Source organism: Aquarana catesbeiana, linkage group LG11 (genome assembly GCF_042186555.1).
Source record: "Aquarana catesbeiana isolate 2022-GZ linkage group LG11, ASM4218655v1, whole genome shotgun sequence".
NCBI classification, from domain to species: Eukaryota; Metazoa; Chordata; class Amphibia; order Anura; family Ranidae; genus Aquarana; species Aquarana catesbeiana.
In genome coordinates, this window is record NC_133334.1 from 53,768,553 (window position 1) to 53,793,153 (window position 24,601).

At 44.1% G+C, this 24,601-nt stretch overlaps 2 protein-coding genes across 14 annotated transcripts in view; one reads left to right on the forward strand and one right to left on the reverse strand.

Annotated features, from left to right (window-relative positions):
• LOC141112036 (ZP domain-containing protein-like) overlaps positions 1-24,601 on the forward strand; it is a 146,715-nt gene that overhangs the window by 17,458 nt on the left and 104,656 nt on the right. For 2 of the 13 annotated variants that reach the window (XR_012236502.1, XR_012236501.1), the window contains exon 1: positions 23,199-24,367. The exons of 7 other annotated variants lie outside the window; for them this stretch is intronic. The gene's annotated coding sequence lies outside the window, so the exon portion shown is untranslated. Of the gene's footprint in view, positions 1-23,198; positions 24,368-24,601 lie in introns of those variants that run through there. 4 more of the 13 variants (XR_012236503.1, XR_012236508.1, XR_012236511.1 and 1 more) reach the window with 3 other exon arrangements.
• PTPMT1 (protein tyrosine phosphatase mitochondrial 1) lies at positions 3,174-24,568 on the reverse strand. The gene is made up of 4 exons (XM_073604421.1): positions 24,026-24,568; positions 17,177-17,257; positions 12,106-12,297; positions 3,174-3,636 (listed from the first exon to the last, which is right to left on the reverse strand). The coding sequence occupies exons 1-4, from the start codon at positions 24,191-24,193 to the stop codon at positions 3,493-3,495; spliced, it is 585 nt and encodes a 194-aa protein (XP_073460522.1). The 5' UTR covers positions 24,194-24,568; the 3' UTR covers positions 3,174-3,492.

Here is a 24,601-nt window from a genome sequence, read left to right on the forward strand (position 1 = left end):
CAAAAAAGCAGGTGGATGCTAATGGTCAAGCAAAAACAGGAAAGATTAAGGAAACTGGGGGAGACATACAATGCAGGAGATTCTTACATTGTAGCTCCTCAGGCACCGCTTCCTGTCCAGCACCAAGAATCGTGACATCTCCCAATCTCACCAAAAATGTATGATATTAGATGTGGTGGCTGCATTTGTTTTCTTTTTTTAGGCCTTTTGCCCTAGTGATCTGGCCAATACCACACCTTCTGCATTAGTGAGACCCAATTCCAGAGGAATGGGCAGAGGAGGCACAGCACACATTAGCATTTTCATTCTGGGGGGGGGGGTTAAATATACTAGAAAATTTAAATACATTAACAAATTATAGCCAAATTCTACTTCACACTTTGTAATGAATCACAGCAGTTTTTTTTCTTTTGAAATAAATGTTTTATAGAAATAAATAATAGCTGATCATCGTAAGCACTCGTCAGTGGTATATGGTTTGTCTCATCCCTGTAAGGGATACATTCTGCTGGAGAGCTTGTTCTTTTGAAAAACAACAGACTTGCACACAAGATCACCAGGAAAGAGTCTAAAAACAGAAAACTAATACAACCATCACATCTAGGGATTTGTAAGCTGCAATATAAATGTTTGCTTTTGGGTTCAATACGATTTGCATGGGTGAGGTGGCAGAGCCTCAGATCTCACATTTCAATATGAGGCTGGGGGCACAGCAATCCCTAACCACAGAGAAGAGAACCTTTTATTTTATAGGAGGAATTCAGGACAAAGAAGAGATCACTGAGGTACAGTTCACATTCTTCTAGCACTCCATCCGTCCCCATACACCATAGCGCACTCCATGCATGCCCCATACACTCTCCTATACACCATACCGCACTCCATGCGCCCTCCATACACCATAGCACCCTCCATGCATGCCCCATACACTCTCCTATACTCTACAGCACACTCCATGCATCCTCATACACTCTCCTATACACCATAGCGCACTCCATGCGTCCCCCATACACTCTCCTATACTCTATAGCACACTCCATGCATCCTCATACACTCTCCAATACACCATAGCGCACTCCATGCATCCTCCATACACTCTCCTATACACCTTAGCACACTCCATGCCTCCTCCATACACCATAGTGCACTGAAGTGAACCGTGAACTCCGAGGTGTACAGATACAACCGGGCCTTTCAGTCAACCATAATGCTGATGCGGCCCGCAATGAAATTGAGTTTGACACCTCTGATCTACACGAACACACACACAGGTTTAACTGGATGGACTATTGTCTTTATTCATCCTTACCAACTATGTAAATTAGAACGGTTCCATTGCACTTAATGGGGCACGACTTGTGCTCCCAGAGTTGGAGTGCATGCCTTAGCCCAGGTTCACATTGCTGCGGGTTTGAAATCGTGCAAGTTATTTCAACCCAGCAATGCAGTCCGACTTCGGGGGCAATTTGACAGACATCTGTGGGGGTTCCTGCACAGATGTCTATACAAACTGCCCCCCGAAGTCGCCAAAAGCAGTACAGGAACTACTTTTGGGAATCGGAGTGGCACTGCACCGATTCGGAGGGTGCCATTGCCGGCAGTAGCCTCCGATTTGACATGTCAGCTTGCATGCCAAATCGTACCAATGTGAACCTAGGCTCAGTGCTACTGATCTCCTCTAATCCTTTTCAGCCACTTCCTGTCTACATGCACTCTCTGAACTGCACATCATTGCTTTGACTACACAATGGGGGAGATTTACTAAAACTGGTGCACTCAATCTGCAGCTGTGCATGGTAGCCAATCAGCTTCTATCTTCAGCTTGTTCAATTAAGCATTGAGAACACATAGAAGCTGATTGGTTTATATACAGAGCTGCACCAGATTTTTCACTCTCCAGCCTTAGTAAATAACCCCCAATGTGTAATGGTATGTATGTGACAGGGTGACAACGCAGAAGCACAACTTGCAAACAGTTGTTACTCCATAACAGAGAGTGCCTGAACAAATACTTTCATGGCAGGATTACCAGGTATAAAATTCTAATAAAGCCGCAGATTTGGAAATACAGTGGAACCTCGGATTACGAGCATAATCCGTTCCAGGAGAATGCTCGTAATCCAAAGTACTCGCATATCAAAGCGAGTTTTCCCATTGAAGTTAATGGAAACGAAAATAATTCGTTCTGCATTGACTTCAATGGCATGCAATACCGCATGTGGCCAGAGGCAGGGGGGCGCCGGAGAGCCTTGGAAACGGCCAGAAAGGCCCGAGGACACCTCGGCTGACCTCTGAAAGATTCCGTTCCCGAGGTCAGCCGAGCTGTCCTCAGGCCTTTCCATGCATTTCCGAACGGCGCTGATCAGCTGCGATCAGCGAAACTCGGCTCCGGCGCCCCCCACCTCAGGCCAAACGCGGTACTGCACAGGCTTTGGCCTGAATTGTGTTCGTTTTTGTGAGACAACACTCGCAAACTGAGTTACGATTTTTTAAAATACAGTGCTCATATTGCGAAACGCTCGTGAACCGCGTTACTTGCAATCCGAGGTTCCACTGTATTGAAAATTACTTACCTTGTTAATATAAGATTTTAATGATTGGATTTACAAATACTTAAATTCTTCAATTTTATGTACTACCCTGCTATGCGACTGTTACTCCAGATATTGCAGTGGAACAGAGCGGTTTTTTATACTGTTGCATTCAGGCTTCATGCACAATGGGGCTCTTCTAAACACTTTTATCCTAGCAGGGGAAAGGCAGCTGCAAAAACCCTGCATTTTTTCAAATGTGTTTAGGAGTGTTTATTCATTTCATTGGCCAGAATAATAAATTTATACTGGCCACTGAAATTAAAAAAATGTTCAAGCTCTAAAGACGCCTAGCGTTAATGTGCGTTTACCCGTGCAAGGCGTTTTTTTTCTGCCAAACCGTTCTACTCTTGAACGCACAAGTGATTTTTTTTTAAACTCCACTCCTTTAAGTTCCACTCTTGTAAACGTCTGTAGTGTGCATGAACACATACTGTAGGTTTACATGGAGGGGAGCTTATAGGCAGAGAAAAAAAAAAAATCTCAAACGCCTGTACATTTGGGTTCAAGTGTGAAGCCTTACAGGTTACTAATGTGTATGGCTAAAAAGTATTCTTCTTCAAAGTTCAAAAAAACAATCGGTGACTTCTATCCAGTTTTTATTTGGAAAATGTTCCCTTGAATGAGGACAATGATCATGCACTCCAATAGAAAAAAATAAAAATAAATAAAATAATCACATTTTCAGGTAACAGTTTGGTGGTCTGAATTGCGGTAACAATCAAAACGAAAAGCATTGTTTCCAAGGACCAATCAGGATTCAGATTTTACTTGTCTTACAAATATAAAATTAAATTGTATTGGTTGTTCTGAGTTACAGCACACCGTCACTGCCCTTTCTACTGTCTTATGTGCGTTTAGATTTAAACAAAGTAGAAAAATTGTGCAGCTAAACTTCAGGTCAGCCTCCACCCCCTGCAGGTTCTGAGTTAGTGAGGGAGAGGTAAAACGTCTCCAGAATTTGATGCTGTGTGCTGCGGATCAAAATGTGTGGTCGGATATTTGCTATGAAGGCAGAAGCGACATCTGGATCCCATCGGTGTCTCTGTGAAAATAAAAAAAAATGTTTACAGCTACCTTACTACAAACCAGTTATATCCATCATCACATTTTTCATTTCAGTTGTTATGCCCCATCATTCTCAGAAATCGCTGCCCCATTATTATACTTGCCTTCTTTACACTGCTGCACAGGTCTACACTTGCGGATTCCTCTTCATGCCATCCTGTTCCTGATTGGATGACACCCAGCATCATCCAACCTCTTCCTCCACCTTCAGTTGGACTTGGTCTTTAAAGTGCAATGTCACCCAAAAGGGGAAGTTCCACTTGTTTGCATCCCCCCCCCCCCACTGCCACATTTGGCACTTTCTGGGGGGGAGAGGATACCTGGTTTTGACAGGTGCCCACCCCCACTTCCAGTCAGATGCGCTGCAGCAATCTGAACTGTAAGTTCAGCTCCTCCCCCTTACCCCAGTCTTCAGGGACACATCACAGGTCCCAGAAGACTACGGGGACCATTCGCAAAATGTGCATTTATTATTTTCTTTTACACTGCAGCCTGTAAGGCGTTGCACCCGCGATCAGCAAATTGCTGGTGCAATGTCAGGATCCTGCAGACTCTACAGACCACTGGTTGGCGACTGCTGCTTTAAAGCACCTTTGCAAGGTAAAAGGAAATCCTGAAAACATGACCTGTTGGGAGCTACTGCTCTAGGCCTTTGACATCATGGACATGCCTCCTGAAGACCTACCTACCACAATCTGTGCATCAGCATGCTTTCTGGGCCTACAGTAATGGATTAGCAGCCTTGCAGGAGCATGCCGCCAAACATACATACACCTTCGCCATAGTTCTGCAGCAATATCAGAGCGTTGTATGCAGGAAAATGTAGCTCACCGGACATATAAGCACTGTTCATACCGACCCACAAAGGGATAATGGAGCGGGGGGGAGGGGTATTGGTGGTCATGTGACCACCACTTTTAGAGCAGTTTTTAAGTATCTGGGAGGTGTGCAAGTAGGGCAGGGGAAATAGGCTGTCAGATACTAAAGCCCAACTCCAGGTAAAACAGTTTGGATAAATTTAAAAGGGAAAGGTTTAGAACACCTGCCATGTTTTTTTTTTTATTTGTTGTTTGTTTAGGACTTAAGTACAAGACCAGGTATAAGTGGACATACTAACAAAATGCTGTTATGCCATGTACACACGATCAGACTTTACGTCAGACTTTGTCCGGCGTACTTTACGACGGACTTTCCGAATGAACAGACCTGTCTACACACAATCAACCAAAGTCCGACAGATTCGTACATGATGACGTACGACCAGACTAAAACAAGGAAGTTCATAGCCAGTAGCCAATAGCTGCCCTAGCGTCGGTTTTTGTCCATCGGACTAGCATACAGACGAGCGGACTTTTCGACCGGACTCAAGTCCATCGGACAGATTTGAAACCTGTTTCAAATCTAAGTCCGTCAAACTTTTGAGAAAACAAAGTCCACTGGAGCCCACACACGATTGAATTGTCCAACGAAATCTGGTACGCCGGACCAAGTATGCCGTAAAGTCCCATCGTGTGTATGCGGCATTAGAGAGGCAATAATGCACAACATAACATACATATATTGCAAAACCTTTGTCCTGAATGTACAGGTTCACACCTGTTTGTGCTCCATCCAATCCCTCTGAGGGAACGTCCCAGCTGTATACCATATATAAAGAAGTTTGCACTTGTGGCGTAAAGTATTTCCAAAGCCAGGACTAATGGAGGGACAAGGATGTTGACTTGCGGCAGTGTGCAGGGATAGCCCTTAGGGACTCGGAGAATAGATTATGGGAGGGACTCTATAGGTAAAGGAAGAGAGGGAAAGAAATGAGGAGAGGAATGGATACCGAGGATTTGGGGAGGATGGGTTCCTGTAAGCAGCAGTATAACCCGGTTGCTGCCAGCGTAACAAATATGTGTGTCGGTAAAAGGGTGGATTTTATTGTCCACACAACACACATATGCATTGCTGAGTGGCTGATGTTTCCGTATTTAGAGCGCACTCACTGCATGCTCCCTGCACAGAGACCGAGCTGTGAAAGCTGAGAGATCTTAGTCCGGATGAATGATTGGCAGCCGGCGGGACCAACTAGAGATCATGTGACCATTGCGACAGTCATCACAGTGCTCGCATGATCGCCGATCTTTCCCACCCTCGGATGTTCAGAACTTTTAAAAGCGGTAGTAAAACGCCAGACAAATAGCTGTAGCTTTAAAGTGGTTGTAAAGTCACTAATCACGTACACTGACCACAGTATGGATCAGCAGCCATGATTACCGTGGTTCGAACACTCAGGGGGACACAGGAACAGGCAGGATCAACCAGGTAAAATACAGCATAGAGAGGAACAGATTACCCAGCACAAAACGCAGTGTTGTATATCTGGCTTTAAAAGGAACATCGCATACTAGCACATTATGGCAGACTTACCTGTACATGGAGCCTTCCAGCGCAGCGCTGTCCTGGCTCCCTGGCGCTGCCATCTTCACCCTGTCTTCCTTCTGGGTTTGCGGGCTCTGGCTGTATGAATGGCCTGGGCTGTGATGATGCCCTCGGCTCCAGAACGGAGCTCTGAAGGCACGGCACGTTCTGCTGTCCCTTCAAAAGCACATGCGCCAGCGACGTCACCGGCTGCATGCAGTGTGAATATCTTCTGAACAGTGCAAGTTTAGGAGATAATCATTGTACCTACAGGTAAACCTTATTAAAGACTTACCTATAGGTACAAATTCAAATGTCCTGGGCTTTAAGTGGTGATATCTGAATGATTTCAATTTAAACACCTTCTTTATTGGTCTTTTTGGTGCTACCCCCCTTGCCGCTATGCACTGTGTCCCCATATCTACCTCTATTGTTGGGGATCTGGGTTTGACCCTGCCGCCACCTTTCTTGTGGTCTCAAATTGTTTTTTGTAAGTATCAACAGTTATTCTGCATTATTTTGCATCTTTGAGAGGTTTAATGAGAGATATAGATAGATATATATATATAAAAATATATATTTATTTTATAAACTATAATAGTTTAACCCCTAAGCTCCCGAAGAAGCATTAAAATGCGAAACATGTTGAGCAAGATGCTGAGCCGGACATCACCACCCCTCAACCAGCCATCACTGGACGCCTGGCTGTTAGGTTACTGTCATTAATACCCTACTGTGTTTATTGGGGGCTCCCGATTCATAGTCTGAGGGGTATTGGTGACACCAGCTCAGTGAATTGGGGTCATGAGCCGTTTAAATAGCATAATATTTATGTAAATTGTTTTTAAAAGAATTCTGTTAACTTTAATAAACTTTATATATTTTTTCTAGTCTACTTCTTAGTGTGGTGCCATTAAAATCCCATATTTTCTTAATTTTTTGTGATATCTGCAGGCATCATTCAGATATTGTTTTTTCCCAGCCAGCGATTCCCTAAAATATAAAAGTAATCATAGCAGCTGTTCAGACCCTGAGAATGAAACTGCCACTTTCAGAGCGGGCAGATGTAAAACTGCTGTTTTTTTTGTTGGAAAGGCTGAGATTTTTGTTTTTTTGATCTAAGGCTTTCCAGCATAGAGTAGAGATCTGGGGACTTATAGACCCCAGATCTCTCAATAATAAGGATCTGTCATGCCCCATTTATATTACAAGGGATGTTTACATTCCTTGTAATAGAAATAAAAGTGATAAAAATAAATAAAGTGTAAAAAAATAAATACATTTTAAAGCGCCCACATCCCCTTAGTGTTCGCACACAAAAGCAAACACCTATGTAGGTCGTGCCCGCATATGTAAACGGTGTTCAAACCACACATGAGGTATCGCCACGAACGTTAGAGCGAGAGCAATAATTCTCGCCTAAACTCTCCTCTGTAACTCTAAACTGGTAATCTGTAAAAATGTTTAAACCGTCGTCTATGGAGATTTTTAACCACTTGACAACTGGGCACTTAAACCCCCTTCCTAACCAGACCAATTTTCAGCTTTTGGTGCTCTCACATTTTGAATGACAATTACTCAGTCATGCAACACTGTATCTATATGAAATTTTTGTCCTTTTTTTCACACAAATGGAGCTTTCTTTTGGTGGTATTTAATCACCGCTGGGTTCTTTATTTTTTGCGCCGTAAAAGAAAAAAGACCGCAAAATCTGTAAAAAAAAATAAATTTTTCTTCATTTCTGTTATAATATTTTGCAAATTAGTAATTTTTCTTCATATATTTTGGCCAAAATTTATACCGCTACATATCTTTGGTAACATTAACCCAAATCGGTGGATATTATTTGGTCTTTGTGAAAGTTATAGAGTCCAAAAGCTATGGTGCGAATATCTGAAAATTGATCACACCTGAAGTACTGACGGCCTATCTAATTTCTTGAGACCCTAACATGCCAGAAAAGTACAAATACCCCCCAAATGACCCCTTTTTGGAAAGAAGACATTCCAAGGTATTTAGAAAGATGCATGGTGAGTTTTTTGAAGTTTTCATTTTTTCCCACAATTCTTTGCAAAATCAAGGTTTTTTTTTTACTTTTTTTTCCCACAAAATTGTCATATTAGCAGGTTATTTCTCACACACCGCATATGCATACCACAAATTACACCCCAAAACACATTCTGCTATTACTCCCGAGTACAGCGATACCACGTGTGAGACTTTTACACAGCGTGGCCACATACAGAGGCCCATCATGCAGGGGAGCACCTTCAGGCGTTCTGGAGCACCCAGGCCAATTCTGACATTTCTCTCCTACATGTAAAAATCATCATTTATTAGCTAGAAAATTACATAGAACCCCAAAACATTATATATGTTTTTTTAGCAAAGACCCTAGAGAATACAATGGCAGTCGTTGCAACTTTTTATCTCGCACGGTATTTGCGCAGCAATTTTTTTAACGCTTTTTTTTTGCTTTACAAAAACCAAAACAGTAAAGTTAGCCTAATGTTTTTGCATAATGTGAAAGATGAAGTTACGCCGAGTAAATAGATACCCAACATGTCACCTTTCAAAATTGCACGCGCTTGTGGAATGGCGCCAAACTTTGCTACTCAAAAATCCCCATAGGCGACACTTTAAAATTTTTTACTGGTTACATGTTTTGAGTTACAGAGGAGGTCTAGGGCCAAAATGATTGCTCTCGCTCTACCGATCGCAGCGATACCTCACATGTGTGGTTTGAACACCGTTTTCATATGTGGGCGGGACTTACGTATGCGTTCGCTTCTGCATGCGAGCACACAGGGACAGGGGCGCTTTAAAAAATTTTTATTTTTTTTTATTGTTCATTTTACTTTATTTATTTTAGTTTGATGCTTTTTTCCAAAAAAAAAAAAAATTTTGACCACTTTTATTCCTATTACAAGGAATATAAACATCCTTGTAATAGGAATATGGCATGACAGGTCCTCTTTACAGTGAGATATGGGGTCAATAAGAACCCACATCTCACCTCTAGGCTGGGAAGCCTGAAATAAAAAAAAAAAAAAAAAAAACGATCCTGGCTTCGATCGTAGCGGTGAGTCGGTAGAAGCGCGGGAGGGGGGGACATCCCCTCTCGCCTCCCGTAAGAACGATCAAGCAGTGGAACAGCTGCTATGATCGTTCTCATGGTGTAGGGAATCGCCGGCTGAAAAAGCTGATATCTGAATGATGCTTGTAGCTGCAACCATCATTCAGATATCTCCGCACAAAGTCAAGGACGTATGACGGCCGGCGGGCGGGAAGTGTTTAAAACGCTTTTTTTTTTTTTTTTTTTTAACACAAAGTTGTCCATTTATACAATATTTCTACCACATAACATGTACATACCAAAAATGACACCCCAAAATAGATTCTCCTGCTCCTCCTGAGTACGGCGATACCAGATGTGTGAGACTTCCACAGCCTGGCCACATACAGAGGGCGAGTACAGCTGAGCATGGCTCAGCATGGCAGGGTATGGCGGGGCATGGCAGGGTATGGCGGGGCATGGCAGAGTATGGCGGGGCATGGCAGAGTATGGTGGGGGCATTGCAGAGTATTGTGGGGGTGTTGCAGAGTATTGCAGAGTATTGTGGGGGCATTGCAGAGTATTGCACAGCATTGCAGAGTATTGCACAGCATTGCATAGTAGTGAGGGATGGCTGAGCATGGATGGCTGGATGTCTCTGTGCAGCGCTGTGGGCACTACACATACAGCCCACAGCGCTGCAGACATCCATCCATCCCCCTCCCCGCTCACTGTGTACCGATCGTCATTTGACGGCGCGATCACATGGTAAACGGCTGCGATCTGGACCCGGCGGTCACGGATGTGTTCGGGTGCGCGCGAGAGGGGAATTCTGGGAGGACGTCATAGTACGTCCTCCCAGAGTTATCCAATCGCCCTGCAGCCGTCATTCGGCTATGGGCCGGTTGGTAAGGGGTTAAGTACCGTGTTTTGTCGCCATTCCACAAGTGTGCGTAATTTTAAAGCGTGACCTGTTAGGTATCTATTTATTCGGCAAAACATCATCTTTCACATTATACAAAAAAATTGGGCTAACTTTAGTGTTTTCTTTTTTTTTTTCTTAACCACCTCAATACAGTGCATTTTCGCCCCCTTCCTGCCCAGGCCATTTTTCAGCTTTCAGTGCTGTCGCACTTTGAATGACAATTGCGCGGTCATACAACACTGTACCCAAATGAAATTGTTATCATTTTTTCCCCACAAATAGAGCTTTCTTTTAGTGGTATTTGATCACCTCTGCGGTTTTTATTTTTTGCGCTATAAACAAAAGAAGAGTGACAAGTTTTATTTTATTTTATTTTTATTTATTTCAGGTACTTATATAGCGCCGTCAATTTACGCAGCGCTTTACATATACATTGTACATTCACATCAGTCCCTACCCTCAAGGAGCTTACAATCTAAGGTCCCTAACTCACATTCATACATACTAGGGACAATTTAGACAGGATCCAATTAAGCTACCAGCATGTCTTTGGAGTGTGGGAGGAAACCGGAGTACCCGGAGGAAACCCACGCAGGCACAGGGAGAACATGCAAACTCCAAGCAGGTATTGTCGTGGTTGGGATTCGAACCAGCGACCCTTCTTACTGCTAGGCGAGAGTGCTACCACTACACCACTGTGTAGTTGTGTTAAAAAAAACACAATAATTTTTACCTTTTGCGATAATAAATATCCATTTTTTTTTTCTTGAAACAAATTTTTTCTCAGTTTAGGCCGATATGTATTCTTGTACATATTTTTGGTAAAAAAAAAAAAAAAAAAATCGCAATAAGCGTATATAGATTGGTTTGCGCAAAAGTTATAGCGTCTACAAAATAGGGGATAGTTTTATAACATTTTAATTTTTTTTTATTTTTTTACTAGTAATGGCGGCGATCTGCGATTTTTATCGTGACTGCGATATTGCGGCGGACACATCAGACACTTTTGACACATATTTGGGACCATTCACATTTATACAGCGATCAGTGCTATAAAAATGCATCGATTACTGTATAAATGTGACAGGCAGGGAAGGGGTTAACACTAGGTGGTGATCGAGGGGTTAACTGTGTTGCTAGGGAGTGATTCTAACTGTAGGGGGCGGGGACTCACTAGGGGAGGAGACCGATCGGTGTTCCTCTGTACTGGGAACATACCATCGGTCTCCTCTCTGACAGGACCGTGGCTCTGTGTATTTACACACACAGAGCCACGGTCCTGCTGTGTTACCGGTAATCGCGGGTGCCCGGCGGACATCGCGGCCGCCGGGCACGCGCACCGGGTGCCTAGTGACACAGCGGGCGCGCGCGATCGCCGGCGCGCGCCCCCTGGTGGCCTAGGAAAGCGAGGACGTCATATGACGCCCGTCCGCCACGAGAGCTGCGTGGCCTGGCCGTCAATTGACGGCCGGCGGTCGGCAAGCAGGTAATTAGTGAAAGTGTTTTTTTCCCCAAAAAAAAACACTTGAAAAATTGCTGCGCAAATACCGTGTGACATAAAAAATTGCAACGACCGTCATCTTATTCCCCAGGGTCTCTGCTTATATATATATATATATATATATATATATATATATATATATATATATATATATATATATATATATATATATATATATATATAATATATGTTTGGGGGTTCCAAGTAATTTTCTAGCTAAAAAAAAAAAATGTAGGAGAGGAATGTCAGAATTGGCCCGGTTGGCAAGTGGTTAAAGAGATGCTGGGATGAACAGGAAGGGCTTAATTTACTAAAACTGGAGCGTGTAAAATCTGGAGCAGTTGTGCATGGTAGCCAATCGGCTTTCTAACTTCAGCTTGTTCAATTAAGCTTTGACAATGAAACCAGGAAGCCGATTGATTTCTATGCAGAATTGTACCAGATTTTGCCCCAGTGTCTATGGACTTTTTTTTTTTATAGTGGCTACAAATATCCTATTTCTCCAACTGTATATTATGTTTTGGGGGTCTCCTTTTAGCCATACTTGCTTTATAACGCTCACCTCTATTAAGTAGGCGGCCACCATGGTGGCACTACGGGATCTTCCAGCCTTGCAGTGGATGTAAACACTGTGGCCCTTTTCCTGATGTCGGTGTACAAACTCCACCCCTTTTTGTAAGTTCTCCAATGATGGGACTCCAGTAAAGTCGACAGTGCTGAGTCTCAGCTGCTCCACACCCAGAGATTCCCACTGCTGCAGACAAAGAGAGACAATGGAAACGTTTAAAGGGCACACAGCACAACACCCAAACAGAAGCTGCCAATGACTGCCCCCCTAATCTATGCGCCTGGCCCCAATCTACATGCAGGGCGCAGGAATGCATGGATGTCAATGGTTTTTTTTTTTTTTTAACCACGATTAGAGCCTGAGGCTTTAATTGGCTTCAAAAAAGGGTGGGCTCAGGGCGCAGAGCATTGCGCCCTGAGCCCACCCAGTTTTGTGACAATAGCGAATTAATATTCGCTAATGTCTTCCTGCTTTTTCTCCCGGCAAATCAGGAAGCAGATCCTGAGGCCCGATTGGCTGGGAGTCCTAGGTCTCCCAGCCAGTCGGATCTCAGGACCCACTTTTTGTTCAGCCAGGAGAGAAGCAACGGCCTCGGCTCTCTCCTTGGCAAGCTGGAGCGAGGAGCAGCATCAGCCTCCTAAGGTAAGGCCGCTGATCGCCACCATCTGTCTCCTGCGGGGGGGGGGGGGGACTGGTTTGTTTACTGCCACCCCCCGAAATATTGAGCACCAGCCGCCACTGCCCTGGACATACTATGCACCCTGGAAGTCTGAGAAGGCAGATTTATCTGAAGATTACTATAGTTCTGCTCCATGACACGCACCTTGGAAGTGAACCTGTGAAATGTAAAATATATGAGCGGTCATTGATTCGCGGACCTCCAGGCTTCCCTTCAGTCTTGCATAGTTGTATGGGCTCTTCTCTTAGAGCCCTTGCACACTGGGGCGGCGTCGGCGGTAAAACGCCGCTATTATTAGCGGCATTTTACCGTCGGTATGCGGCCGCTAGCGGGGCGGTTTTACCCCCCGCTAGCGGCCGAGAAAGGGTTAAATACCACCGCAAAGCGCCTCTGCAGCCGGCGGTATAGCCGCGCCGTCCCATTGATTTCAATGGGCAGGAGCGGTATACACACCGCTCCGAAGATGCTGCTGGCAGGACTTTTTTTTACTGTCCTGCCAGCGCATCGCTCCAGTGTGCAAGCCCTCGGGGCTTTCACACTGGAATGAAAGCAACGGCACTTTCGGGGCGGTTTGCAGGCGCTATTATTAGCGCAATAGCGCCTGCAAACCGCCCCATTGTGCAAGGGCTCTTATACTAACATTGCTTACTCAGATTTCACTGCACATTGTAAGCTTCTTGCAGTGTTCATTAGTAGCTGCAGCAAGTCAGATAAAGCCCACCTTATTTTCTGGCTGGAGGACATCCAGCATCATCTAGCGCTTTTCCCACGCTGCATGACTGCTGGCCTTCCACACAGTGGATTTCACTTCATTCAGTTATGGAGGTGAAGCATCACATGTGGCTGTGAACTAGGGTGGCAATGCACACGGTTGCAGCACAGTGGTGGATTCCAGGGTTAAAATAGGTGGTAAGGAGGCATCATATTGCCCTTTAATCCCGTCATCACTGGGCATTTTTACCCCCTTCCTGCCCAGGCCACGTTTTAGATTTCACTGCTGTTGCACTTTAAAGCCTGGTTCACACCTATGCATTTTTGTAGCATGTTTTCAGTTTTGCGGAAACACACTACAGTCCATTTAACATGGTTTGCTATGGATCATGTTCACATCTGTGCATTTTATGGAAAGGGCCAGGGACCAGCAGGTTGCGTTTTTGATTCCATAGACTTCAACTGATCAAAAACGTGTATTGAAAAATGCAAAATGCACAAGAATATGCAACCTGCATAGGTGTGAATCAGGCCTGAATGACAACTGTGCGGTCATGCATCACTGTACCAATATAATATTTTTATCATTTCTTCTCACACAAATAGAGCTTTCTTTTGGTGGTATTTAACCACTTGTCTACCGGCACTTACACCCCCTTCCTGCCCAGGCCATTTTTCAGCTTTCAGCGCTGTTGCACTTTGAATGACAATTGTGCGGTCGTGCTACACTGTACTCAAACAAATTTTTTATCATTTTCTTCACGCAAATAGAGCTTTCTTTTGGTGGTATTTAATCACTGCTGGGTTTTTTTTATTTTTTACAAAAAAAAAAAAAAAGCCCAAAATGTTTTACTTTTTTTCTGTCAGTAAATTTTGTAACTTGGTTTTCGTCTTCACTAATGTGCGCTGATAAGGCGGCACTGATGGGCACTGATAGGCTGAACTGGTGGGCATTAAAGAGGTGGAACTTATGGGCACTGATGAGGAGGCACTAATATGCCGCACTTATGGGCACTGATAGTTGGCACTGGTGGGCACTGATAGACAGCACGTATAGGCATTGATGGATGGCACTGATGGGCATTGATTGAAAGCAGTGATGGGCAGCACTGATAGGTGGCACAGATTGCCAGCACTGACTGGCATTGCTAATGGGCACCTATTGGTGGCACTTGTGGGCAGTGGTGGGCACTGATAACTGGCATTGGTGGGCAATGGTGGGCACTGATTGGTGAAACTGTGTTGCACTATTGTAATCAGGGCACTGATGATCAGTGCCCTGATTACATTCCTACATGTCCCCCTGTGAGGAGATGCCGTTGATTGGCTCTCCTCTCCTCACACTCTGTCAGTGTGAGGCGAGGAGAGCCGATTACCAGCACTTCCATATTTACATGTGACCGGCTGTGATTGGACACAGCCGATCACATGGTTAAAGGACCGCGGACGCAGCTCTTTACAGAGATCAGGGTTGCGCAGCCACGATCGCCGCACTGCACGCCCCCGCGGGCGCGTGAGAGTGGCCGTTCTGGGACGCCATTATATGACGTCATCCCAGAATGAGAGCCGCACCGCCCTGCTATCATTTGATGGTGGGCGGGTGGCAAGCAGTTAATCGCCTCTGGGTTTTTTGATTTTAAGTTAAACAAACGAAAAAAAGACTGAAAATTTTGAAAAAAAAAATGCGTTTTCCTTTGTTTCTGTTTTAAAACGTTGCAAAAAAATAATCTTTCTTCATAAATGTAGGCCAAAGTTGATTTCTTTGGTGACTAAAAACAAGCAGGGGTTTATTATTTAGTCTGTAGGAAAGTTTGATAGAGAAACCATAAACTATGGTGTATATATCTGAAAATTGATCAATCCTCATGGCCTGATGGATCTCATTTCTTGAGGCCTGAAAATGTCAGGACAGAACAAATATCCCCCAAATGACCCCTTTTTGGAAAGAAGACAGTCCAGGGTATTTAGTAAGAGGCGTGGAAATTTTTTTGGAAAATGAGGAAACTAAAAAAAAGTTTTTTTTCACAATTTGTTTCTTTTTTTTTTTTATACATACTGTCACCAATGCAGTGCAGCATCATCATATAACTGGTATGGTAGAGATCAGGGACACGGACTGGTGACCGTATGTAAAAAAAAAATTTCTATTTTTTTAATTACTTTTTTCCTTACGATTTTTTTTTTTCACACTGTGACCACAGAAATACAGTGTTACCATAGTAACTGTTGCTGACATTGGGGGGATAATGCCCCAGGGGCTGGATAAAAGCAAACAAAGGGCCACATTTGGCCCCTGTGCCGCAGTTAGATGACCTCTGTGTTAGAGGACTTAGCTTTGGGCGAACTTGTATGGCACTGGATGACACAATATTGTTCTAACAGAAGATTCCCAGCGTACGGCTTTCTCCCTTTTTCTGATTATTACAGACCTTCATCCCGACAGACAGTGTGGGTATACCTGTCTCCAGACCCTCCCTCAGCCACAATTGGATATTTTTATTTGATCTTTTTTTTTTTTAAGTGCTTTTTTATTTTTTTGTGCTGGCATTCTCTGTCTAGACAAGAATAATACTGTGTACATGTATGCAGATGTGCTGAAGAGCTCTGCTCAGCAAGGACTTTAGGCACAACTCCGTAGGTGCGCGATGACAGGACAGTGAAGGTGGTCCAGAACTCCTTTTCCTGCGGATGCTGAGCACACCTCTGTCAGGACCTGAAGGTCTGGCAGAGCCGTTCGGCACATCTGCACATGCACCGGACAATCTGAAATGGGGGAGCCAGTGGAATAGGGCAGAGCCATGATCAAGGAGACTTAAAGTGGTTGTAAACATATACCCAGTGAAGTGACTGGCCTCAGGTGATACACAGATGAAAGAAATCCTCCTACATAAGTTGTACCTGTTTGTCTACAGCCGTCTTTCCCCCAACATCCAAAGTGCAGAATTTACAGGATCTCTCAACTATGAAAAGCAGGGGGCGGAGAGCTATGAGAGCTGATTGGAGGGAAGAGACACACCCCCTTCACAGCACAATCAGCTGGAGCTCCCTCCCCTGTCACCATTTTTCTCTTGGAGTCAAGAAAACTTGTCAGAAGTGACTCGTATAGTTGACAGAAATGACACTGAGAGGTTTATTTACTAAAGGCAAATCCACTTTGTACTAAAAGTCCACTTGGAAGTGCAGTTGCTGTAGATCTGCGGGGGACATGCAAGGAAAATAAAAAACAGCATTTTTTGCTGGCACATGATTGGATGATAAAATCAGCAGAGCTTCCCCTCATATCTATAACGACTGCACTTCCAAGTGCACTTGTAGTGCAAAGTGAATTTTTTCTTTAGTAAATCAACCCCTCAGTGCCCTGGATTGAGACAAGTACACACTATAGAGGGATATGCCTTGTTCATATTTCATGTCTGAGGTTTACAACCAATTTAAGTTCCTCTGTAAAAAATCTTTTAAATGGTATATTTAAAAAAAAACAAAAAGGTAGTATACAAGAAGCTTATTGTTTGGGTTTAGATACGCTTTAAGAATACATTCAGTTTGTTACTCAGGATGTGGCCAACGCACACACATGGACGTCGGCTGTATTTGCAATGATGTTGATACTCCCAAATACTTCTTACGTGGGAATTTTACTTTTGATGCATGAGACCAACCAACGAGATCACTTACCTGAGAAGAGTGACACAGCAGTCTGGTTTCATACTCCTCGTTCATAGTAATGACCCCACGTACGTTCTCCTCTTTAATCAACTGCGGGAAACACATGGGTGTGAATTACATCTTACACACTGAAAATGACTATATCACATAGGTCACACAACAGGGGGGATTAATACCATCCAATACTTTGTATAGCCATACATGAAAAACGTTGGAGGTTTATTACTATAAAGCGAGCTATATAGGGTAACCCTTCAGGTTAAACCCCAAATCAACTTTCAGTTTAAATCAGAAAAACACATTTCAGGTTCATCAAAACAAAAAGGTGTTCAAAACCTTACACTTCATTTTCTATAAAGAGCAGCAAAAACCTAAGAAGAAAATTCTGTCCCCTGCCAGCATTCTGCAGACAGGAACCCTTTGTATGGAAGCAGTGGTCTCTCTGCAGTGGCCTAACATGCCCCCTACTGGTTTGTCTTTTTTTTTTTTTTTTTTTTTACAGGTTAAACATTTTTATCTTATTTTTCTTTACTGGAGGCCTGCTTAAAACTCCTTCTGAGGGGACAATAATATTATTAAAAGATGGATTGTAAGCTGATCTAACACAATGGCTGTCCTGCTAACCCTATTGATTTAATGCACTAAAGGCCTTCTTCTGCCAAAATGCTTTATATTTGGGATGGACTCACCCTGGACCGGGGCTTTTGGAGGGGACTGAATGCTGGCCTCTTGTCTACTGATTATGGGCCTTGGATTTTGGGGTAACGGTGCTCTTTGTGAGCTTTGCGGTGGTGTTACTTTGGATTCAGGTCCATGTCCCCCCAAGACACACAGACTCTGGGAACCCTGTATATGCCATATTAGAAATAGTGACCGATTCATACTGTTGGGACGCATACTGTTAGAAAATGCTGATGTCATCAACTCCAGCCATCTGTTGTCTGCTATGATGTAAATAAGTTTAGTATGGCTTCTAAGAGTGTTTCACCCATTGTTGTTTGTGCTAATTAATCCTGCAATTGTATGAAGGAGTTCCCTGTTGATATTTATGATAATGTGTATTGTATAGTCGGTGAGCTAGGAGACGTCAAGGCTGCCCTAAAAGGTCTTATCTCTGAGTCACCTGTCTGGTTAAAGGATTAGTTAATTAGCTCATGTTAATTAGGTTTCTGGTTACAGTTTGTATTGTAATCCTGGTGTATATATTTGTGTGAGATCTCAAAAAAAGCAGTCTATTCCTGATGTACTCCAAGACGAGTGTTGTCTGGTTCTTGGGGGTTACTATAGCCAGATCCATTAGTCTCGTGTTCCAGGACTTAGGAAGCGCTATACTGACGGAAGCAGAGGCAGAGTATGAGACGTTCCGTCACAATACTGTGTTGCCCATACAGTGTGAAGGGTTAGAACCTGTTAGATAGCAAAAAACAATACAAAAAAACTGGTGTTCCTACCTGGGAGCTCTCCCATCAGGACAGAAAGTAACAGAAAATCTCTCCAACACCAGTAAATACAACCGCAGGGGGGGAGGGGGGGTGTTCTATTCACTGGGGAGGGGGGGGGGGGCTAATCCAACACCCTTGGAAGAGCAATTTAAGACAACGCTTAACTGGGGATAAGCCACAAATACTTCCACTCCAACGTCCGTGAGATCCCTCGCCGATGCATGCTTCTTGAGAGTGTCGGTTCTTCAGCCAATTAGACCCCTTTCACACTGGAGCGTTTTGCAGGCGCTATAGCGTTAAAAATAGCGCCTGCAATCCGTCCTAAAACAGATGCTCCATTCACTCCAGTGTGAAAGCCCGAGGGCTTTCACACTGGAGCAGTGCGCTGGCAATGCGTCAGAAAAAGTCCTGCCAGCAGCTTCTTTGGAGCGGTGAACTCACCGCTCCTCCACCGCTGCTCCGCATTGAAATCAATGGGGCAGCGCAGCAAAACGCCGCCATGGCGGTGCTTTGCGGGTGGATTTAACCCCTTTTCGGCCGCTAGTGGGAAGTTAAAACCGCCCCGCTAGCGGCCGAATAGCGCCACTTTACCGCTGACGGCACAGTGTGAAAGGGGTCTTAAGTATACACTCTAAAGAAGATTATAAACAGACAGGTACATCTAACCTATCTGCTCTAAATGTGTTCATTTTTATACTTTAGTTCCATTTTCAGGGCATGTTTACATGTGCAAGGGGAGGGGGGGGGGGGGGGCTGTAAAATTAGGCAGTTGAGTCATCTTTTTACCACCCCTTAAGCTGCAAAAGCAGTGGGATGGGGCTGTAAACATGTCATGGACTTTATGACTGCATCAAAAATTATCCAAGTAATACTGCCGCCAAACATAACCCATACAGGAGAACAATAAACCTCCATGTGTATTGCATGTGGTTGTGGTGCAGCATTTACATGGTTAAAACAGGAGGCGAGGGGCCCCTGCACCACCTGTGAAAAGCGATCTATTGCAGATCACTTTTTCTTTTTTTTCTAAGGGCAGGTAAGATCTGAAGTATAAATTTAGCCTATGACAGGTGTGGTTGGTGGGACAGGCGGTGTAAGCTACAGAACAGGCCTGTTCTTTACAGTTTAAAGTTTTTTGAATGCTTCAGTTTAAAACTATAAGACCCCTTTCACACTGGGGCCGCGGCCACATTAGGGCTAAAACGTTGCTTGTTTTAGCAGGGCTTTAGCGCTGTTTTTCAGCCGCTAGCGGGGCGCTTCTAACCCCAAAAAAGGCGTTAAAATCGCCCGTGTTGCGGCGTTGCCGAAGCGCTTTTCATGCGTTTTGGAAGCGCTGCCCATTCATTTTAATGGGCAGGGCATTTTGGGAGTGCTAAATACAGCGCTCCCAAACTGCCCCAAAGATGCTGCTTGCAGGACTTTTCCTAAAGTCCCGCAAGCGCACCGCCCGAGTGTGAAAAGTCACGCTGAAATGAACGGGAGGTGGTTTTCAGGCGCTATTTCTATCGCTAAAATGCCTGAAAACCGCCTCAGTGTGAAAGGGGTCTCATGGTCCATTTACATTTTTGTAGTGCGTTCATACACTTGCATTAGGTCACTTTAACCACTTAAGCCCCGGAAGATTTGCCCCCTTAATGACCAGGCCATTTTTTGCAATATGGCAACTGCACGGTCGTGCGATGCTGTACCCAAACAAAATTGACATCCTTTCTTTCCCACAAATAGAGCTTTCTTTTGGTGGTATTTAATCACCTCTGCTGTTTTTATTTTTTGCGCTATAAACAAAAAAAAGAGCGACAATTTAAAAAAAAAAAAAAAAAAACAATATTTTTTACTTTCTGCTATAATAAATATCCCCGAAATTTAAAAAAAAAACAAATATATTCCTCAGTTTAGGCCAATATGTATTCTTCTACAGAATTTTGGTAAAAAAAAAAAATTATAGCGTTTTTATTATTCCTTTTTTTTTTTTTTTTTTTTTAACTAGTAATGGCAGCGATCTCCAATTTTTATTGGGACTGAGACATTGCGACAGACAAATCGGACACTTTTTTGGGACCATTGACATTTACACAGCGATCAGAGCTAAAAATAGCCATTGATTAATGTATAAATGTCATTGGCAGGGAAGCGGTTAACACTAGGGGGCAATCAAGGGGTGAAGTGTGTGTCCTAGGGAGTGTTTCTAACTGTGGAGGGATGGGACTGCCTGGGAAAGGAGACCGATCGTTGTTCCTAAGCAGTAGGAACAACAGATCAGTCTTCTCACCCCTGACAGAACTGAGATCTGTCGGTTTACATTGACAGACCTCCGTTCTGTCTCTCTCAGGAGAGATCATGGTTGCCCGGCGGACATCGCGACCGCTGGGCACGCGCATTGGCTCCGGCGTCGTGCCGATGGTGCCCCCTAGTGCTCTTAAAGCGGCCGATGTACAGCTATGATGGTTCGTCCAGGGGAGTCAACCTGCTGCACTATAATTGTGGCAGCTGGTCCTCAAGCGGTTAATGTGCGTTGCATTAAGGCAGCCCACCGAAATCATTGTGCTTCCGACACACTAAAACGTCCCAAAATCAGATGTGTCACAAAATGATTGCTGAAACCCTCTATTGTTCATTGAAGCATGGGCACTGAGGCACGATCTAAAATGACTAGCATTGCAATGCGTCAATGGCCCCCAGCTCATTTTTCATTTGAATACCCTCCTACTGTGATGCTGATTGTCCTCAATTAAAGCAGAACTTCACTTAAAAGTGAAAGTTCCGCTCATCCTCCTCTTCTACCATTATCAATATATATTTTTTTTTCTTGGAGTGGGTACCATTTTCTGACAGGTTCCCACTCCCAAAATCCTCACCTAGACGACAAATGCAGAAGTTGAGATCCCCCCTCCACCCGTAAAAACACATCACATGTCCCAGGAGGCTGCAGGACCAGTCTGAAAGTGCAGCTTGTACAGCGCACGAGCAAGAGAGAGGTTGCTGTAAAACGTCAGGAAGTCATAACTGGTTTTGTACAGCCAAGCTGGTGATGCCAGGCACCCAAAAACTGGCAAAGTACCGGCCCAGGTGAAAACAGCGCACAGACTCCTGGTCTGGTAAATGCATGTATATTAAAGTGGTTGCAAACCCAGTTACACCACTTGTACCTACAGGTAAGCCTATAAGAAGTCTTACCTGTAGGTACTGTAAATATCTCCTAACCCTTCACTTAATTTATCATATATGCCGCCGACGTCACCGGCGCTTGTGCCGTTTCTTCAGCAGCTGTGCCCGCGCGGGAGTGACGTCAATCGCGGACTTCAGTGCCGGAGTCCGCGAACCCCGAAATAACTCCTGGAGACATGTCGCCGGTCACAGTGTTGTACGGGGACCGCTGCAGCAGCTTCAATCTAACGTAAGTATTTCATAATGAACTAGTATGCGATGCATACTAGCTCATTATGCCTTTGTCTTACAGGGTTTGTTTTTTTTGGGGGGGGGGTTTACAACCACTTTAAAAGTCAGCAGTTACAGTATTTGTAGTTGACATCTTTTTTTTTTTAATGATAGAAGTTCCTCTGTAACATACTGACCCATCCAGCATTGTCTTGTTGTAACCTGTATGCCGAGTACCGTGCCACTCTCTTTCCCCTCTGACATCAGACAGCCGGCTGTTTCTTCACAGTTCTTGCATCTGCCTCTTGCTGCTCTATGAACCCCGATGACTCCTGGGATATCCGATGTAGACACCCCAAGAGGCTGCAGAAATAAGACATGTTAACCGCTTGCCGACCGCCACACGAACATTTACGTCGGCAGAATGGCAAGGACAGGCACGACCCTTTAAATTTGCCGCCGGTGGCACGTGCGACCCTGCCGCGAGCTCTGTGAGTGTGATTGCGGGTCCCGTGAATTCGATGTCTGCAGGGATACCCGCAATCATCTCACGGAGAGGAAGAACGGGGAAATGCTGATGTAAACAAGCATTTTCCCCATTCTGCCTAATGACACTGATCACAGCTCCCTGTGATCGGGAGCTGTGATCAGTGTCATATCACACGTAGCCCATCCCCCCCCACAGTTAGAATCACTCCCTAGGACACACTTAACTCCTGCAGCGCCCCCTTCTGGTTAACCCCTTCACTGCCAGTCACATTTACACAGTAATCAGTGCATTTTTAATTGCACTGATCGCTGTATAAATGTGAATGGTCCCAAAATATTGCCAAAATTGTCAGATGTATCCGCCATAATGTCGCAGTCACGATAAAAATCGCTGATCGCCGCCATTACTAGTAAAAAAAAAAATTAATAAAAATGCAATAAAACTATCCCCTATTTTGTAGATGCTATAACTTTTGTACATACCAATCAATAAACTCTTATTGCGATTTTTTTTTTTTACCAAAAATATGTAGACGAATACATATCGGCCTAAACTGAGGAAAAAAAATGTTTTTTTTTTTTATATATTTTTTGGGGATATTTAGTATAGCAAAAAGTAATGCTTTTTTTTCAAAATTGTCGCTCTTTTTTGTTTATAGAGCAAAAAATAAAAATTGAAGAGGTGATCAAATACCACCAAAAGAAAGCTCTATTTGTGTGGAAAAAAGGACGTCAATTTTGTTTGAAAGCCATGTCGCACGACCGCGCAATTGTCAGTTAAAGCGACGCAATGCCGAATCGCAAAAAGTGCTCTGGTCTTTGGCCAGCCAAATGGTCCGGGGCTGAAGTGGTTAATCTGGTCTAGGCAAGAATGAGGGTAGGGGCCGGCCAGGGGATGAATTTTAGATGATAAGTTCACCTTTCGTAACAAGTTACACCCAACATGTTATGAAAAGATCAGCCCCGCTCCCCCATTTTGACAGCTAGCGGGGGATCTTCTCCCCCCCCACTAGGGGTTACAAAAAAAAAAAAAAACTAGGCTGTGCGGAGCTGATCACTGGTGTAATGCTTTCCAGACTCTCAAAACAAAAAAAATAGTAAATGCACATTTTTTTTTCCACCTGCAGAAATTATGCGTTTATTATTTTTTTGTGAAAGGGTGAGATTATCCTTTTAATAAAAAAAAAAAAGTAGTTAAAAAAAAAAAAAAAGGGGTTAGGCATTTGCTATGGGGGGAAGGTTGCATTAGTGCGAACATGAGTTTTGGAGTGAAGGTCTGCAGGAATGATAAATATATACAGCCCATTACATATTGTGAGATTCTATATATAGATAGATAGATATCGATCATAATAAATAATAATGGGTCTCTTGCTCATCACCAGATAACTGTAATATACAGTAGAAAACTCTACAGGTTCAGTCATTTAACATTGCAATGTGATTAAAATGAACAAAAAACCCATAAAGTTTCCTCCAATTATAACTCCACTGGACCACACAACTAGACCTCCAGGTGCCCACGGGAAGCGAACTGCGCATGCGCGCTCACCTTGTCACTCATCCCCCGGAAAGGCAGAGCTCCCAGGATGACCGTCTCATCGATCCTGTCATACCACTTCCGGCTGGAGACTTTCTCCATCACCACGTTGTACAGCAAAGTCGGGTAGAATAACACGCGGGTCGCTACCGATTGCAGGGGCATGATTCTTCCTATCATGTATAGTAGCAGGTGGTCTGTCGGTAGCGGCTAGTTCCCATCTTGCAGATTCACCCAGTGATGTCACAGGAAACATGTGACCAGGAAGCAGGAAATCGAGGGGCGGGAACATGAGGTGTATAGAAGTGAATAGGAGACTGCGAGCAAAGCACAGCACACGTTTTCACCTTGAAGGTCTCTCTCTCTCCCTGTCCATCCATCTTCTTTTATATTATATCTTCTCTATTCCTTTCTCCCTGTATACCCCTCTATCTCTCTGTATATCTCCCTGTATACCTCTCCACCCCTCTCTGTAATCTCTCTCTCTCCCTTGCCCCCCGTCTCTTTCTCCCTTGCCCTCTCTCTCCCTCTCCCCCTCTCTCTCTCCCTCTCCCTTGCCCCCTCTCTCTCCCTTGCCCCCCGTCTCTT